This window comes from Achroia grisella, unplaced genomic scaffold (assembly GCF_030625045.1).
Source record: "Achroia grisella isolate CSIRO2021 unplaced genomic scaffold, CSIRO_AGI_Agris_v1 utg853, whole genome shotgun sequence".
Lineage (NCBI taxonomy): Eukaryota > Metazoa > Arthropoda > Insecta > Lepidoptera > Pyralidae > Achroia > Achroia grisella.
Genome location: NW_026713043.1, coordinates 1663149 through 1681321, shown reverse-complemented (window position 1 = coordinate 1681321; position 18173 = coordinate 1663149). Strand labels below are relative to the sequence as shown.

At 30.2% G+C, this 18173-nt stretch overlaps 1 protein-coding gene across 1 annotated transcript in view; it reads left to right on the top strand.

Annotated features, from left to right (window-relative positions):
* The window catches only part of LOC131852553 (probable chitinase 10), a 134330-nt gene extending 118305 nt beyond the window's left edge, over positions 1-16025 (top strand). Inside the window, 4 exon segments of the mRNA XM_059203233.1 lie at positions 422-557; positions 1163-1335; positions 14138-14339; positions 14811-16025. Of these exon segments, the coding sequence (XP_059059216.1) occupies positions 422-557; positions 1163-1335; positions 14138-14339; positions 14811-15025 (726 nt within the window). The 3' untranslated portion in view covers positions 15026-16025.
* Positions 16026-18173: the final 2148 nt, after the last annotated feature.

The window sequence follows — 18173 nt, the reverse complement described above, 5'->3', positions numbered from 1 at the left end:
AATTAAATTATGTAAGATGTCAAGTTCAATAACTCAAGAAAAATTATGACATTACAATATAATAAAAAAAATTGCGGTGTCTAAATATATACATGATAAACCGAACTCGCGACATATAACTATCCATGCGCGAAACTCGTGCCGACGTCTCCATAACGCAGCTAATCTTCCTCTAGCTACGCACTTTCCATTCCTACCACACTATCATATAAACACACGACACCGTCCTCGCTGGCAAAGTCGTTGACCTCAGCCATACTATCCAGTACAACTAAACGGTGTCCGGGCTCTCGGGCGCTCCACACCGGGGATTTTTTTTCTAGCTACCTATTAAATATCATAGTGCATAAATAGTTTTAAATTTTATTGGTAATAGTGTATTATTAGCGTACCTTTGGTAATTTTTTCACGTTTGTAACAGGATTACTCTGCTCGAGAGTGGGTCCGCCAAGGTGCTCCTAAGGAGAAGCTGATGATCGGTATGCCAACGTACGGCAGATCTTTCACGCTCATCAACGATACGCAATTCGACATCGGAGCACCGGCTTCTGGTGGTGGTAAGTATAAAACCATATCTACCATTCCTATCTACCGTATATTTACTTGCTGCTATGGCTAGACGTCCTCCGGAGGCCCGGCAGTCTAGTACACCACTATGATTTTCATGGTAATTATATGTACTCGTAAGTGTGATTGTTTGTATTGGACTGGGTATTTGCTATGTATATTATGTACAAAAATATATATTACTAGCTGCACCCGACTTCGTCCGCGTGGAATGCATGTAGAAAAAAACGGCTATTTCAATATTACAAACAGACAATCCAATTTTATTTATATGTATGGATTAACAAGTTGTATCTTCTTATCTAAGAATTTGAATGTCTAGTATCCATAACAAAAGCTCTCAAGCAGAATTGTCCTGGGATATATATTATTATTATATTATAAACCGACTTTTTTTGTGTGTATACGTAGACAACACCCAAATCAATATATGCAATCATATTAATGAATACAAATGTATGTACCGGGCGCTTCGAACCCGCGACCATCGGAAGGAAACGGTGTTCTAAACCGCTAAACCAAAAAAACCGTCACGTCAGTTCTAAGGTAACAACATTTTTTTGGAAGTCTATTAAAGAATCACATTTTATTGCAGGTCAAGCTGGTAGATTCACTAACGAGGCTGGCTTTATGTCGTACTATGAAATCTGCGAATTCTTGAGGGAAGACAACACTACGCTGGTATGGGATAATGAGCAAATGGTGCCATTCGCGTACAGAGAGGACCAGTGGGTTGGATTCGATGATGAGAGATCACTTAAAACTAAGGTATTGTATCTAAATACTAGGTCTTACCCTCGACTCGTTTGCGGACAACGTTATAATTAATTTTTCATACTGCTTTCTTCTATATATGATAGCGTAGCGGCTTTTGTATTGATTGCCGCATGCATCCTCATGTAAAGTGCGAATACTGTAACTACCATATAGTAATTTTTGTAGCTGTGACGTGGTCGAGTGGAAGGAGTAGTCATGCTCGCTAAAATGTCCAAACATGTGGCGGCGTGGTGGGCCGGGTCATTGGGCTCCCTAAAATATGGTCGAGCGCAGTGATGGCTGGCTCATCCGTCATACTCGTGAACGAGTGCTGCTTGTAGGGACTGGTCTGCTCTTATCACTACGACTGATTTAATCTAATTGTGTTTTTATATTTGAGCCTAAATAAATTAGTGCTGGTTGGTAGTTTGTATTCACACGTTTCGACTTATAAAATGTGAACTTACAAGGATTGTTTAAAAGAGCAACGCACAAGTTTCTTGCTTATTCTTCTTGTGATGAGACAGCTTTTCGAATAAGCGGTAGATTTAAAAAAAATTTTGACTATGTAACGTTCCCCCTTTCCTAAGAAATGAATCTACGATGCCCTCTCTAAACATGGGAGGATCACCTAAATATAATAGATCAAATACGCATTGGAACACTTAATCTTTAATCATTTGGCCATATAAATAAATTATTGTGATCGTCTAGTATCGGTGGACCCGTTGTGTATGTAGTAACTATAGATTCTTTGATTGGTATATGAAGGAGTAATATTTGCATAATTAAGTACAATCTAAATAATACAAATTATTATACAGAGTATAAGGTATAAATAATAATTGTAATATAAGGTAAATAGTTGATTATTTTAATTAAGTAGCAATGTGGATTATAATAAATATATTCGTTAATAGAGATCGTAAGACCAATGAGAGTTGATAATAAAATAAAGGTCTAGGTTCCCATAATACTATTTGTAATACTATTTCTACACCTACATTCTACATTATTCACTACCTTACCTAACTACTAGATTATACGATTACATAAAATATCGGAAAGATTAAGTACCTGTAATGTTAATAATTCCAATATAATGGAATTATAATTCGCATAATTTCAATGTCATAAATCTATAATATAATCTGACAGTGCAGCTATTTATGAAGGTTAGGTTAAGCAAGGTTCATCACAATTTCAAAAGTTATATTATTACTCCTGATTATGATGACGACAAAGGTCCTGATGCCGGTCACAGATGGTTCAGGGAGAGAACCACAAGTGGTGCCCGAGACTTGTGACTCGGGTGTAGGTTTAAAGGTACCTTTTAGAATGCATTAACACTCACCTTCACTACTTCTGGTAACCTCCCATTCCCAACTAATAAACCCCCCAATCCCTACAATATTCACAATTACATATATTTTCACTTAACTGTTTAATATCCATATCTTCACCTAATAGTTAACGTAATTTATTACAACCCTAATCATTACTCATGTAGAATATATTCAATAGAAAAGATAAGTGCACTTAACATTACTAATTTCAATGTGATGTATTTTAATAGTTGTATTCGTATAAATTCAATATGATAATTCTGTATTATTTTGATAGTTTCACTATTTATAGAATGTAAAAGACATCTCTATATTTATAAGGAAGTTATACTGAGCCGAATTGCTACTGCTTCAGCTGGTTCATATAAACAATATTCAATAGTTAATTCGTCTATTAATTACTTATTTAATTTGTGCAGTGTGTAATAAGTTGTAATATAATAAATGTAATGCGTCCTAAACTTTACCCACACAATGCTGCATATCCAGAGTAGCAACATATCTCTATATTGATACACCAGCCATACAACATGCATACAGTAAAACTTAGGGTGTGTGTCCTAGATAACCACTCAGTTATCAACTAAACAGAAGTCCCTATTGGTTGTAGAAATCTCCACAGGGATCGTGGTCTAAAACCTTCATTGCGAGCTTTGACTCATCTCTCCTCAAATGATGGAACATGTGACTTCATCATAGATTCATCGAACTGAGCCTCTCTCTCCTCCTGATAAAAACTTCCACAACTATTACAGAAATTATATTTCCTTACTAAAGCCTCCATAGAGATTTACGGATCATAATATATCATCAAAAACTATTGGAAAATGTCACTTCAATAGTTCAATCATCGATACAAGTATTTTCCTCCTTCCAGTGAAGCCTTCAGTAACCAGAAACCCGCCAAGCGACATCTTTTGTGGAATGTATATAATCTTTGTATGGGTTAATTCGTCTATTAATTATCTATTTAATTTGTGCAGTGTATAATAAGTTGTAATATAATAAATGTAATGCGTCCTAAACTTTACCCACACAATGCTGCATATCCAGAGTAGCAACATATCGCTATATTGATACACTAGCCATACAACATGCATACGGTAAAACTTAGGGTGTGTGTCCTAGATAATCACAGTGTTATCAATTAAGTTAAGTCCCTACTGGTTATAGAAATCTCCACAGGGATCGTGGTCTAAAACCTTCATTGCGAGCTTTGACTCATCTCTCCTCATTTGATGGAACATGTGACTTCATCATAGATTCATCGATCTGAGCCTCTCTCTCCTCCTCATAAAAACTTCCACAACCTATTTATTATAACTTCACTTACTTGCTAAAGTCTCCATAGAGATTTACGGTTCACATTTGATCATCATAAATTATTGGAAAATGTTACTTCAATAGTTTATTCATCGATACAAACATTTGCCTCCTTCTAATAAAGCCTTCAGCAAAATATATATATAAGACTCAAAGATCTTCCTCTCACTACATCTTTCGTGTAATGTAATATAGACATGTACTAAATATTAACCATGCAATATCTACATATTCGAAATAGTAAACGTAATTTACTATCCCAAACAAAGAACACCACATAGCAAGACATTTAGTGTGAGTAATGAAATATTTGAAATAAGTAATAAATAGTTGAAATAAGTAAATGAAATATTTAATTTTGATAAGTAACTGAACTATTATTAGCCATCATTATAAGTACAATAGGGTTTTACTATAACTTCCTTAATTTACTTTTAGTTTAGTCGTAGTAAATTTATTATTAATATAATTCTCATATAAAATATTAGAGTTATCAACAACTGTTAAAGGACACAATTAAATTCATTAGCATCTAACGAGTAAATATACACATTTAATATTAAACTCCTAACCTTTCAACCTAACTAAAGAAAATAAATCAATATAACTCAGATTTAGGTACAAATTGAGACTATTATCGTAATATAAGAAAGACACAAATAAACCATGCTCGTTAAATTTTATATTATAAGTAATTAAACTAAATTAATGTATTCGTCAACATATTAATTCCACGCAAATCATAAAATAAATAAACACATGTACGTTTCCTAATTAACTTGGCAGTTTATCTAACATATCCCAATAATACAGTCAAATGATAACAGACATACAGTATATTATGAGCACAATAAATAAAGTGAAAGAATTAAAATGACTTACCAATATGTTGACAAGAACGGATATTAAAGTATTAAAATCACTTACTAAAATCTCCTTATTTACGAATAGTAAAAGAGTTAAATATACACTTGTTACTCCTACGGAAGCTCGCCGACGACTAAACTTTCTTTTGATTCTTCATCCTTCCTCACAATTCTACCAATTTTGGTCTTGCCAAATATATATATATCTAAACATAACTCAACGTGAGAACTTCGTTCTTATGCAGTTCACACTAATTATACAGGATGATTTTTAAATTTATTTTGTAACACTTTTATTTATCCTAAATTTTATTTTGTTTTTCAAATATTTTTCCTATATAAATTATAAATAACCATTTACCGAGTTTACATAATATATTTACTTGTTTATTAATTTAATGTTGATATAACTTTATAATAAATTGCAAACACATATATAATATGTAATTAATATTAAAGTCTGTAATAAAATAAAAATGTAATTTATAATTTACTTAATAAATCATTATAATTAGATAAACGTTAGTATTCATATATAAACGCTCATTCTGTTGATACTATTATTTTACATACTGTGTTTTTATGAAATTCTAATAAATTCCTTTCTATTATCAAAACCTGAACTAATGTTTCAATACAATTAATTCCTTAGAAGTCGTTTTCTATTTATCTATTTAAATCATGATCTCTTACAACGTAGTAAATTGGAACATCCTATGTATGCATGTCGGCTTTCTTTTGTTAAACACAAAGGATGCCGTTCTATTGTCCTATTTGCTAGTAAATATGTTTACAGAAAAATATTTAACAGTTCTTAATAGTTTTGTTTTTAACACACGTGTAATATCTGTAGATAGTGTGTTTGTCGGCCTTCTTTTTGACGAACACAAAAGGATGCCGCCCTATTGTCTTTTCTGCTAGTAAACATGTTTACATATATGCATTTAACAGTTTTTAATGGCTTTATTTTGACACACATGTAATATCTATAGATAGTTATAGCGAACTATCCTTTTTCTGGTGTTGAGAGCTAAATACACAATATTGATTTTATTTAGTATTTTGTACTATTTTACATCTAACTTATTTTATGTATTTTATTTATCAAATAAGACGATGCTTCTACTACAATTATTTTGTCCATTAAATAACGGAATATATGCTAATTTATTCTATGTATGTATAATTTTTGAAGTGAATATTTTTAATATGTACATTTTTCTTGTTATTTCCTTTTATCGCCCATTTTATGCAAAATATGACGTAAAACTAAAATGAGTACTAGGCGAACCGTCACAGTCGACCCCCTAATTATCATGGAGTTTATCAGAATGATAATTACATTAAAATTATCTACTAATAACTATTTCTTTCTTTTGTTTTGTTTGCTTTATTCCCATTATATAACTTATAAGTCTTAATCTTTAAATAATTATTGTTATTATTTTCTTTTATCATAATTCTATAAAATATATGGTGTTAACTAAAATGAATACCAGGCGAACCGTCACAGTCGACCCCCTAATTATCATGGAGTTCACCAGAATGATAATTACATTAGATTTTCCTATATAACATATTTTATTTTCATTATATAACTTATAGTTTTTAAACTTTTAACAATTTATTTTATATTTATAAGACTGTTTCCTTTTATTAAGATTGACCGAACATAACTCTTTTTTTTTTTTTCTTATGTGGTTATTTTTTGTAATATTGTTCCCAAAGCTATGCAATACAATATCTAACTTACGTATTGACGGGGATTTCAGTATGATTGACAATTTAATATATGCATCATTTATTTCTAATGCTACTAATAAGATAATATTATATACTAACGCTAATTGCAACCTGTATAGCATTCTAACCTATTTGGTGGTACATACTTTGTAGTAAATATTAATATCCAACCCTACGGTTTTTTTTTTTTTGACCTCAATGTTATTAATAATAATTTAATTTTTTTTTTTTTTTTTTTCCGGAGAATATGCCACTCCCATCGATGCATCAATACAAAATATCTCAATTATGCGTATAATTAGTAAAAACAGTATATCTCAATTATGATACATTTCTTTCGATAATGCCCAATTTGACTATATTGATAATTTTGATGGTCTTTTCTATTAATGGATTATTAAGTATACTATTGCAGAGGCCGATGCCATTTCTAATAGAAGGTAACAATTCGAAATAATTATTCATTTCTAATAAATCTTTCTATCACACCCCTATACTTTCAAACTATAATCGACCCCCAAACTGCTAGCAACTTGGAAACAATAATTAATAATTAGTTTTATACATAATATAATTATATCAGTATTTCTATCGACTCCAACCTCTTAGTAATTTCGAAAACAATGACATAATATCTATTTTGATACATGTATTATTAATATAATTAATTTTGTTGTAAATATTTCTATCGACCCCTCATCCTTTAGTATTTCGAAAAACCAATAACACAATAACTAGTTTGATACATATTATTTATATAACTAATTTTGTTGTAAATACTTCTATCGACCCCCATCCTTTAGTAATTTCGAAAAACCAATAACACAATAACTAGCTTGATACATATTATTTATATAATTAATTTTTGTTGTAAATGTTTCTATCGACCCCTCATCCTTTAGTACTTTCGGAAAACCAATAATACAATAACTAGTTTGATACCTATTATTTATATAATTAATTTTGTTGTAAATTTTTCTATCGACCCCCCATTCTTTAGTACTTTCGAAAAACCAATAAAACAATAATATATATTAACTAACTTAACACATTTACTTATATTTTACCCAGTGGACTAATTATCTAACTTCGATCGCAAAATTTCGCAATTATTTATTGTTGTGAAAATGACGTCATCTGTAATATCAATTAGATTCGTACTAGTGGATTAGTTACCTAATATTCCGCAAGTCACCTAATATTCCACTAGTCACCTAATATTCCATAAGTCCCCTAATATTCCACTAGTTACCTAATATTCCACAAGTCACCTAATATTCCACAAGTCACCTAATATTCCACTAGTCACTTAATATTCCTAATATTCCATAAGTCCCCTAATATTCCACTATTTACCCAATATTCCATAAGTCACCTAATATTCCACAAGTCACCTAATATTCCACTAGTCACCTAATATTCCACTAGTCACCTAATATTCCATAAGTCCCCTAATATTCCACTAGTTACCTAATATTCCACTAATTTCCTAATATTCCACAAGTCACCTAATATTCCATAAGTTACCTAATATATTCGTAAATTTATTTTCATAATAGTATAACATATTAAATTACATATATTTACTACTCTCATCATATTTTGAAACCAATTCACTCAGTCACAAACTCCAATTGTGATCAAGTGTTCGAAGTGATCTATTTTAATAAAATTTTACTTATACCCTAATTCTGGCATCCTGGTAATCCTGGTTACGGCGCCACACCAATTGTAACGTTCCCCCCTTTCCTAAGAAATGAATCTACGATGCCCTCTCTAAACATGGGAGGATCACCTAAATATAATAGATCAAATACGCATTGGAACACTTAATCTTTAATCATTTGGCCATATAAATAAATTATTGTGATCGTCTAGTATCGGTGGACCCGTTGTGTATGTAGTAACTATAGATTCTTTGATTGGTATATGAAGGAGTAATATTTGCATAATTAAGTACAATCTAAATAATACAAATTATTATACAGAGTATAAGGTATAAATAATAATTGTAATATAAGGTAAATAGTTGATTATTTTAATTAAGTAGCAATGTGGATTATAATAAATACATTCGTTAATAGAGATCGTAAGACCAATGAGAGTTGATAATAAAATAAAAGTCTAGATTCCTAAAATACTATTTGTAATACTATTTCTACACCTATTATTCACTACCTTACCTAACTACTAGATTATACGATTACATAGAATATGCTAGATTGGAAAGATTAAATACCTGTAATATTAATAATTTCAATATAATGGAATTATAATTCGCATAATTTCAATGTCATAAATCTATAATATAATCTGACAGTGCAGCTATTTATGAAGGTTAGGTTAAGCAAGGTTCATCACAATTTCAAAAGTTATATTATTACTCCTGATTATGATGACGACAAAGGTCCTGATGCCGGTCACAGATGGTTCAGGGAGAGAACCACAAGTGGTGCCCGAGACTTGTGACTCGGGTGTAGGTTTAAAGGTACCTTTTAGAATGCATTAACACTCACCTTCACTACTTCTGGTAACCTCCCATTCCCAACTAATAAACCCCCCAATCCCTACAATATTCACAATTACATATATTTTCACTTAACTGTTTAATATCCATATCTTCACCTAATAGTTAACGTAATTTATTACAACCCTAATCATTACTCATGTAGAATATATTCAATAGAAAAGATAAGTGCACTTAACATTACTAATTTCAATGTGATGTATTTTAATAGTTGTATTCGTATAAATTCAATATGATAATTCTGTATTATTTTGATAGTTTCACTATTTATAGAATGTAAAAGACATCTCTATATTTATAAGGAAGTTATACTGAGCCGAATTGCTACTGCTTCAGCTGGTTCATATAAACAATATTCAATAGTTAATTCGTCTATTAATTACTTATTTAATTTGTGCAGTGTGTAATAAGTTGTAATATAATAAATGTAATGCGTCCTAAACTTTACCCGCACAATGCTGCATATCCAGAGTAGCAACATATCTCTATATTGATACACCAGCCATACAACATGCATACAGTAAAACTTAGGGTGTGTGTCCTAGATAACCACTCAGTTATCAACTAAACAGAAGTCCCTATTGGTTGTAGAAATCTCCACAGGGATCGTGGTCTAAAACCTTCATTGCGAGCTTTGACTCATCTCTCCTCAAATGATGGAACATGTGACTTCATCATAGATTCATCGAACTGAGCCTCTCTCTCCTCCTGATAAAAACTTCCACAACTATTACAGAAATTATATTTCCTTACTAAAGCCTCCATAGAGATTTACGGATCATAATATATCATCAAAAACTATTGGAAATGTCACTTCAATAGTTCAATCATCGATACAAGTATTTTCCTCCTTCCAGTGAAGCCTTCAGTAACCAGAACCCCAAGCCCCCCCCAAGCGACATATTTTGTGGAATGTATATAATCTTTGTATGGGTTAATTCGTCTATTTATTATCTATTTAATTTGTGCAGTGTATAATAAGTTGTAATATCATAAATGTAATGCGTCCTAAACTTTACCCACACAATGCTGCATATCCAGAGTAGCAACATATCGCTATATTGATACACCAGCCATACAACATGCATACGGTAAAACTTAGGGTGTGTGTCCTAGATAATCACAGTGTTATCAACTAAGTTAAGTCCCTACTGGTTGTAGAAATCTCCACAGGGATCGTGGTCTAAAACCTTCATTGCGAGCTTTGACCCATCTCTCCTCAAATGATGGAACATGTGACTTCATCATAGATTCATCGATCTGAGCCTCTCTCTCCTCCTGATAAAAACTTCCACAACCTATTTATTATAACTTCACTTACTTGCTAAAGTCTCCATAGAGATTTACGGTTCACATTTGATCATCATAAATTATTGGAAAATGTTACTTCAATAGTTTATTCATCGATACAAACATTTGCCTCCTTCTAATAAAGCCTTCAGCAAAATATATATATAAGACTCAAACATCTTCCTCTCACTACATCTTTCGTGTAATGTAATATAGACATGTACTAAATATTAACCATGCAATATCTACATATTCGAAATAGTAAACGTAATTTACTATCCCAAACAAAGAACACCACATAGCAAGACATTTAGTGTGAGTAATGAAATATTTGAAATAAGTAATAAATAGTTGAAATAAGTAAATGAAATATTTAATTTTGATAAGTAACTGAACTATTATTAGCCATCATTATAAGTACAATAGGGTTTTACTATAACTTCCTTAATTTACTTTTAGTTTAGTCGTAGTAAATTTATTATTAATATAATTCTCATATAAAATATTAGAGTTATCAACAACTGTTAAAGGACACAATTAAATTCATTAGCATCTAACGAGTAAATATACACATTTAATATTAAACTCCTAACCTTTCAACCTAACTAAAGAAAATAAATCAATATAACTCAGATTTAGGTACAAATTGAGACTATTATCGTAATATAAGAAAGACACAAATAAACCATGCTCGTTAAATTTTATATTATAAGTAATTAAACTAAATTAATGTATTCGTCAACATATTAATTCCACGCAAATCATAAAATAAATAAACACATGTACATTTCCTAATTAACTTGGCAGTTTATCTAACATATCCCAATAATACAGTCAAATGATAACAGACATACAGTATATTATGAGCACAATAAATAAAGTGAAAGAATTAAAATGACTTACCAATATGTTGACAAGAACGGATATTAAAGTATTAAAATCACTTACTAAAATCTCCTTATTTACGAATAGTAAAAGAGTTAAATATACACTTGTTACTCCTACGGAAGCTCGCCGACGACTAAACTTTCTTTTGATTCTTCATCCTTCCTCACAATTCTACCAATTTTGGTCTTGCCAAATATATATATATCTAAACATAACTCAACGTGAGAACTTCGTTCTTATGCAGTTCACACTAATTATACAGGATGATTTTTAAATTTATTTTGTAACACTTTTATTTATCCTAAATTTTATTTTGTTTTTCAAATATTTTTCCTATATAAATTATAAATAACCATTTACCGAGTTTACATAATATATTTACTTGTTTATTAATTTAAAGTTGATATAACTTTATAATAAATTGCAAACACATATATAATATGTAATTAATATTAAAGTCTGTAATAAAAATAAAAATGTAATTTATAATTTACTTAATAAATCATTATAATTAGATAAACGTTAGTATTCATATATAAACGCTCATTCTGTTGATACTATTATTTTACATACTGTGTTTTTATGAAATTCTAATAAATTCCTTTCTATTATCAAAACCTGAACTAATGTTTCAATACAATTAATTCCTTAGAAGTCGTTTTCTATTTATCTATTTAAATCATGATCTCTTACAACGTAGTAAATTGGAACATCCTATGTATGCATGTCGGCTTTCTTTTGTTAAACACAAAGGATGCCGTTCTATTGTCCTATTTGCTAGTAAATATGTTTACAGAAAAATATTTAACAGTTCTTAATAGTTTTGTTTTTAACACACGTGTAATATCTGTAGATAGTGTGTTTGTCGGCCTTCTTTTTGACGAACACAAAAGGATGCCGCCCTATTGTCTTTTCTGCTAGTAAACATGTTTACATATATGCATTTAACAGTTTTTAATGGCTTTATTTTGACACACATGTAATATCTATAGATAGTTATAGCGAACTATCCTTTTTCTGGTGTTGAGAGCTAAATACACAATATTGATTTTATTTAGTATTTTGTACTATTTTACATCTAACTTATTTTATGTATTTTATTTATCAAATAAGACGATGCTTCTACTACAATTATTTTGTTAATTAAATAACGGAATATATGCTAATTTATTCTATGTATGTATAATTTTTGAAGTGAATATTTTTAATATGTACATTTTTCTTGTTATTTCCTTTTATCGCCCATTTTATGCAAAATATGACGTAAAACTAAAATGAGTACTAGGCGAACCGTCACAACTATTCAAAAGTGCTTAAATTAAGTTTATTTGAATAAATGATTTTCTATTCTATTCTACTCATGAATCCACAAGTACGACTCGTGGAATATAACTTCTAATACTTGCTGTTACCCATTACTTTTTCCGCGTGGAATATAGATCTTTTTCTATTGAAATAAATAAAAAATTCTAAAATAAAAGTAGCCTAAGTTACTCCCTATAATATTGGCTATCTGCGAGTGGAAGTCCCGTCAAAATCGGTCCAGTAATTTCAGAGATTAGCAAGAATAAGATTGGCGTAGTATGAGGGATCAAGAGTAAAACAAATAATAGCAGAAACGCGTATAAATTCACGAAGAAACAAACGAAAAATTATATTTTTTTACATGAATAAAAATTGACTTCATTCCGAAAATATTTATTTTTATCAGAATACAAACATAAGGTACATATGAGATCTCCTATAAATTTGAGGTAAATCATTCATTATGCATTCAACAATATAAACTTTAATTAAGGACAATGGATGTTCATTAACTTGGTTGATTATACAATACTAATTATAAGGTATTCAGAACAGCAAAATATTTTGCAATTATTACAAGCACTGCAGGACTTGAAAAGAATTCCTCGTGATTCTTTAATTCGTTTGCATTAATTTAATTTGCATTTACACGGCACTTTTTTATAATGGAACAGATTTTCTGAAGCGCCGACAAATTTATGCGTTGTATTTTAAAATGTATTCTTAATTATGTTATTGTATTGTAACACATTGTTTCGGGAAACAAGTCAACTCATTACGCTCAGTTTTTATAGTAAAATGCGGGAGACGAGATTCTGTTTCGCAAAATGGTGGAATAAAAATATCAAAGGAATCGTAAAATGTTGATATATTACTAAAATTCTAAAAACATCCGCAATTGAGAGGAGAAATTTCCGACTAAGTGTTAATATGTACCGATATTACTTTCTTAATCAATCAATTATAATTTAAATTACAACATTCTGTTTTTGATTATATATCAAATGATTTCAATTTTCTCTATGGAGGGGAAAAAAATTATTTATTTGCTTTTTGACCATTACAATTGGTACAAAAGGTGGACTTAATGCTATACCATTCTCTCCCAGTCAACCTTTGAAATGCGCAGAGATACATGAATGCGGCTAATAGAATTAAAATAGAATAATAATTAAAAAAATACACATAGATACGTACATATATTAATAGAATTCACCTACTTTTTAATACAATAAATACACTAATTACATACACTTACATATTATACTAAAAATGACACTTTTTAGTACAGAGATTTTAAAATAATTAAAAAAATTATTTAATTATACCTTTATCACTTTAGGCGATATTTTAACAGCTAACTAACAGATATTTGTAATAATATGTTCTGTGGAAACTTAATCTTAATTTTCTTGATGTTTTTAAGTTAAACCTAAAGACGTAAATAGACAAAAACACATAGAGAAAAACAGACAACATACCTTATGTCAAAAATTCCCATGTAAATTAATAAATATTGTCCACAGATGGCGTGGCTCAAAGAAGAAGGATTCGGTGGTATCATGGTGTGGTCAATCGATATGGATGACTTCAGAGGTTCATGTGGCACTGGGAAATATCCATTGATTACGGCAATGAAGCAGGAACTCTCCGGATACAAAGTTAAATTAGAATTTGATGGACCCTACGAATCCTCAGGCTCCAGTGGTCAATACACTACAAAAGATCGTAAGTATCATTATATTCGTTTAAAAGAGCAACAGGCATGCTTCTTTCTCACCCTTTCTGAGCTGAATCTGCTTTTCGAATGAATAGTAGATTCAGAGATTGACAATTCCTCAAAAGTGTTAATATTAAGTCTAGTTAATTATAGAACATTTCTGTGAAATTGTATTATGTTTTCATTAAATTACTGGCGTATAAGATAATGTTTTCTAAGTATTATAAATGTTATTTTATATTACATAATATTCTCAATTCACAATTCTTTTTTATAATACACGTACGGGTGTAAATATTATAGGAATCACTATTTTTGTAAGTAAAATAGAATCTAGGTGAAAACTTTCTTATAATCGTTCCTGTAGTTTAGCGTCTATTTATTATTAACAAAATTTAAAAATAATATTTTTACAAGCAATAGTAAGTTTCTTCTTTATACCGTAGTTTTCAGTTTTCTAATTAATATTATTCTTCCAGCTAACGAAGTGACTTGCGAAGAAGAAGATGGCCATATTTCCTATCATCCAGACAAGGCTGACTGCACCATGTACTACATGTGTGAAGGAGAGAGAAAACACCATATGCCTTGTCCTTCTAATCTTGTTTTCAACCCTAACGAGAATGTTTGTGATTGGCCAGAAAATGTGGAAGGATGTACTCATCACACTCAAGCTCCCGCAGCGAGACGATAAGAGTAAAGTATTTTATCATATATAATTATGACAGCTATTCATATATGTTAACTTGCATATACAGTTACAGAAGTTTATCTGATAACATTTGATAACATATGGGTTTATAATTTAATTTTGCTCTGAAAAAAATATATAAAATTGATATCTTTATAATAAATATTGAGAGGTTGTTTATTTAGATGATCTTATTTTACACTTATTGTAAACGATTGAAAAGATTTATGTAAACTTGAATAAAATATTTTGTACATTGTTTTTAATAATTCTACATGCATGTAGATAAAGATGTCATTTTAATGTATAATAGGTTGATTTATAAAAATCAATTTAATACAATTCAATCCACCAATATTTATGTATGTATTGACGAGACATTTTCATATAAAATAGTTTATTTATTGGCGTTCGTTGGCTTGTCTCGAATAGCAGACGGGATTAGTGTGATATAATGTAAATTTTTTTTAACATTATTCTTGAACAATGTAGGTATACATCTACAGTTAAATTATATTTTGTAACATTAATAGATTGTTCTCTCCCAAACTTACACAATATAATTGTAATTTTACACGTCATATTTAATAATAACAAATATACTAGGTATATATATATAATAAGCAATATAAGTAAAAAGACAGTTTTTCAATTTTACAATTATAAAAACTGTAACAGTAAATAGAGCTATTAATTACATTTAAATGCAATGAAATTGTATACTAATTTCTTAATAAGTATTGTGTATTTTTGAGATAGATTATATAGTTGTAATATTTAGTTTTTAAGTAGTAATAAAGCTTTTTTTATTTTAATATCAAATACTCAAATCAGCTAAATCACTGCCTTTTCATGCTGCCAATTATGGTTATGTACGAATTTAAATAATATTTGGAATTGTAACAAAAAGAGATGTGACATTATTTTGTATATTTAAGTTTGTAAATATTGTATTTAGATACAGAAAGACGTAAGAGTATTATTAAAGATTTTTTAAACATAACCTTATATTATTTTATACTTTTTAAAATACCTGTAAGTATAATTTAACTTTTTATCCACGACGGAACTTATGGGTCGCCTAATGTTATCTCTACACAATTTTAGTAACAGTAGTATCTGTCAATTAGAATTTAGTTACTTCGAACCTAATTGATAATTGATTGATAATAGCGGGGCACCAGTTGAAATTGATACGTTGAGTATGATGAGGTCAGCAGGCCAGTTAGTCGATCGTGGAAAATTTACCAGGAATTTATTACGATGGGGAGCTACGTGGAGGTCAACCTGACATGGTGCATTGCTAGCAGAGGGGCTATTAGTCCATATTACTAACAATCTTCCTTCTGCCCGATTAGGTTATATACCTGATGCTGCACTACGCAATTAATAAACAAATAAAAAATATTGAATATATCCCTCGTTTTTTAATAATACTACATTTAATTGTTATTGTTTGAAATCAATCTTTGATACTACACACTTCATTAATATATCTTTACATGTTTTAAAATGAAGGAAGCGACTTATCTGTTCGCTTAGATCTTTTAAACTACGCAACGGTTATAATGCAGTTTTTAGCCATAAATAGATTGGTACAAGGATGAAGGTTTATGTGTATAATATATGTCTACCCGTGCAAAGCCGGGGCAGGTAGCGAATGTAAAATAAAAATGTGTTAATCCTAGTATAAAAAACTGAAGCAAATGATATTAAATATCGCAATGTTATGCTATTTTCCTTTTTGTATTTTCAATATAAATTCATAATCTTCATTATTTTTTATGTCAATCAAAATGTCTTGAATTTTATATGCGTAATTGACGGATGTTTTAGAAATTCATAATAATTATTTAGATGATTTTCTTTGATATGTTGAGTAAGTGCTTTAAAACATTAAATGAGTTTATTTAAAGTATACATACATTCAGCACTAGCTGACCCTAGCAACTTTGTCTGCATTACACTTACTTGACATTTAACATTATGTTTCGGCAAATTTATGTAATATCTTTTAATCGTTATTCTAATGTATAAGCTATATTAGGTACCTGAAAGAGTAACAAATATCCATCCATTCCAATTTCTCGTTCCTTTGTTATCATATGTGTACCAGGGTAATATAAATACTTAGATACATTTTTTACATACATGTCATATATATAAAACTCTCGTGTCGTAATGTTAGTTACCATACCCCTCAGAAACGGCTTGACTGATTTTTATGAAAGTTTTTTCATGTGCATATTCAGTAAGTCTGAGAATCGGCTACTATTTTTCATACCCCAAGTGATAGGGGTTGTACAACCCTAACATTTTTTTAAGAAAACTTCTATTTTATGTTTTTATAATGTGGCATGCAAAAATACATACAACCCTAAATTTTCACCCTTCTATCACAAACCCCTATTTTTAATAACGATTTCAATTTATATGCAAAGCATCGTTTACGGGGTCAGCTAGTATATCATACTTAGAAAACACCCTGTTCGATATAGACAATTATTATACTTATAAACACAAGTTCTCTACGGGCCACGTCGGATTCCAGTGATTGTTTTTTTCTGTAAATAAATAGATGATTAGATATTTTTCTTATAAAAAAAGCAGAAAAGGTCACGATTATCAACTAGCATTAAACAAAACAAGTCTTTTTACCGAAATAGTTTGGGTTCAGTAACCGTTCAGTGGACGGGCACACTCGCTAACTTTACTGCACTTGATCACGCACTCGCGATACGTTTAACACATTTGTTCCCGACACTTAACGCTGTCGAAGATTATTTACAACCGTTAGTCGATTAAACTGATTTATAGACGAGATTCAAAAAAGATTTTGATTTCGTGATGTTCGCTTCATACGTTTTTTTTTAATACTACTATGATGACAAACAAGCAGAGCATCTGATGGTAAACAGTCACCGTAGTCTATGGAGGCCTGAAACACCAGGGGTGTTAAACTTTAATGTACCTTTCTTGAAAAACGCATGCTGTAGTCTCGTGAGAAAACCTCGGCAAGTAAATTTATAGTTCATTCACGAGTATCCGTCGTGAATGGGTGCTGCTTGTGAGGACTGGTCTGTTCAGGTTGCGAACACTGATTAGACTTTTTGGTTTTGCAATAGCATATGCTGGTTACTCTATTCTCCCA